The sequence below is a fragment of the Penaeus monodon genome, chromosome 20 (assembly GCF_015228065.2).
Source record: "Penaeus monodon isolate SGIC_2016 chromosome 20, NSTDA_Pmon_1, whole genome shotgun sequence".
NCBI lineage: Eukaryota > Metazoa > Arthropoda > Malacostraca > Decapoda > Penaeidae > Penaeus > Penaeus monodon.
This window is the reverse complement of record NC_051405.1, coordinates 41,151,301-41,151,603: the sequence shown is the minus strand read 5'-3', so window position 1 is coordinate 41,151,603 and position 303 is coordinate 41,151,301. Positions and strand designations below refer to the sequence as shown.

Genomic DNA, 303 nt, shown 5'->3' with positions numbered 1-303 from the left:
GAAAAAAAAAAAAACAGCATGTCACTCACAATTATGGCATTTTGTTCCCGCAATTCTGGATTTGCTCTGAAGCAGTGAGACAGTTTATGGCCAGCCTCTCCACAGTAATGGCATGTTATTCCTAATTTCTTGTGAGGCTGCTGCTTGTCATCTGTAACTTGTGGCAGTTCAAATCTTGGGCTGAAAAAGAAAAACAATTAATTCTAATCGCTTTCTCTGGTCAAAACACTTCTCTCACTGATAAACCCAAAAAGGCTAGAATGTCTCTTATAAGTCCAGCTAAACTTGTATATATTGGGGAAG

At 38.6% G+C, this 303-nt stretch overlaps 1 protein-coding gene across 1 annotated transcript in view; it reads right to left on the bottom strand.

The window, feature by feature from the left end:
• Positions 1-180, bottom strand: part of LOC119585826 (cleavage and polyadenylation specificity factor subunit 4-like) — a gene marked incomplete at its 5' end in the record, with an annotated part of 4,070 nt that extends 3,890 nt beyond the window's left edge. Inside the window, 1 exon segment of the mRNA XM_037934552.1 lies at positions 30-180. Within this exon segment, the coding sequence (XP_037790480.1) occupies positions 30-180 (151 nt within the window).
• Between the last annotated feature and the right edge of the window lie 123 nt (positions 181-303).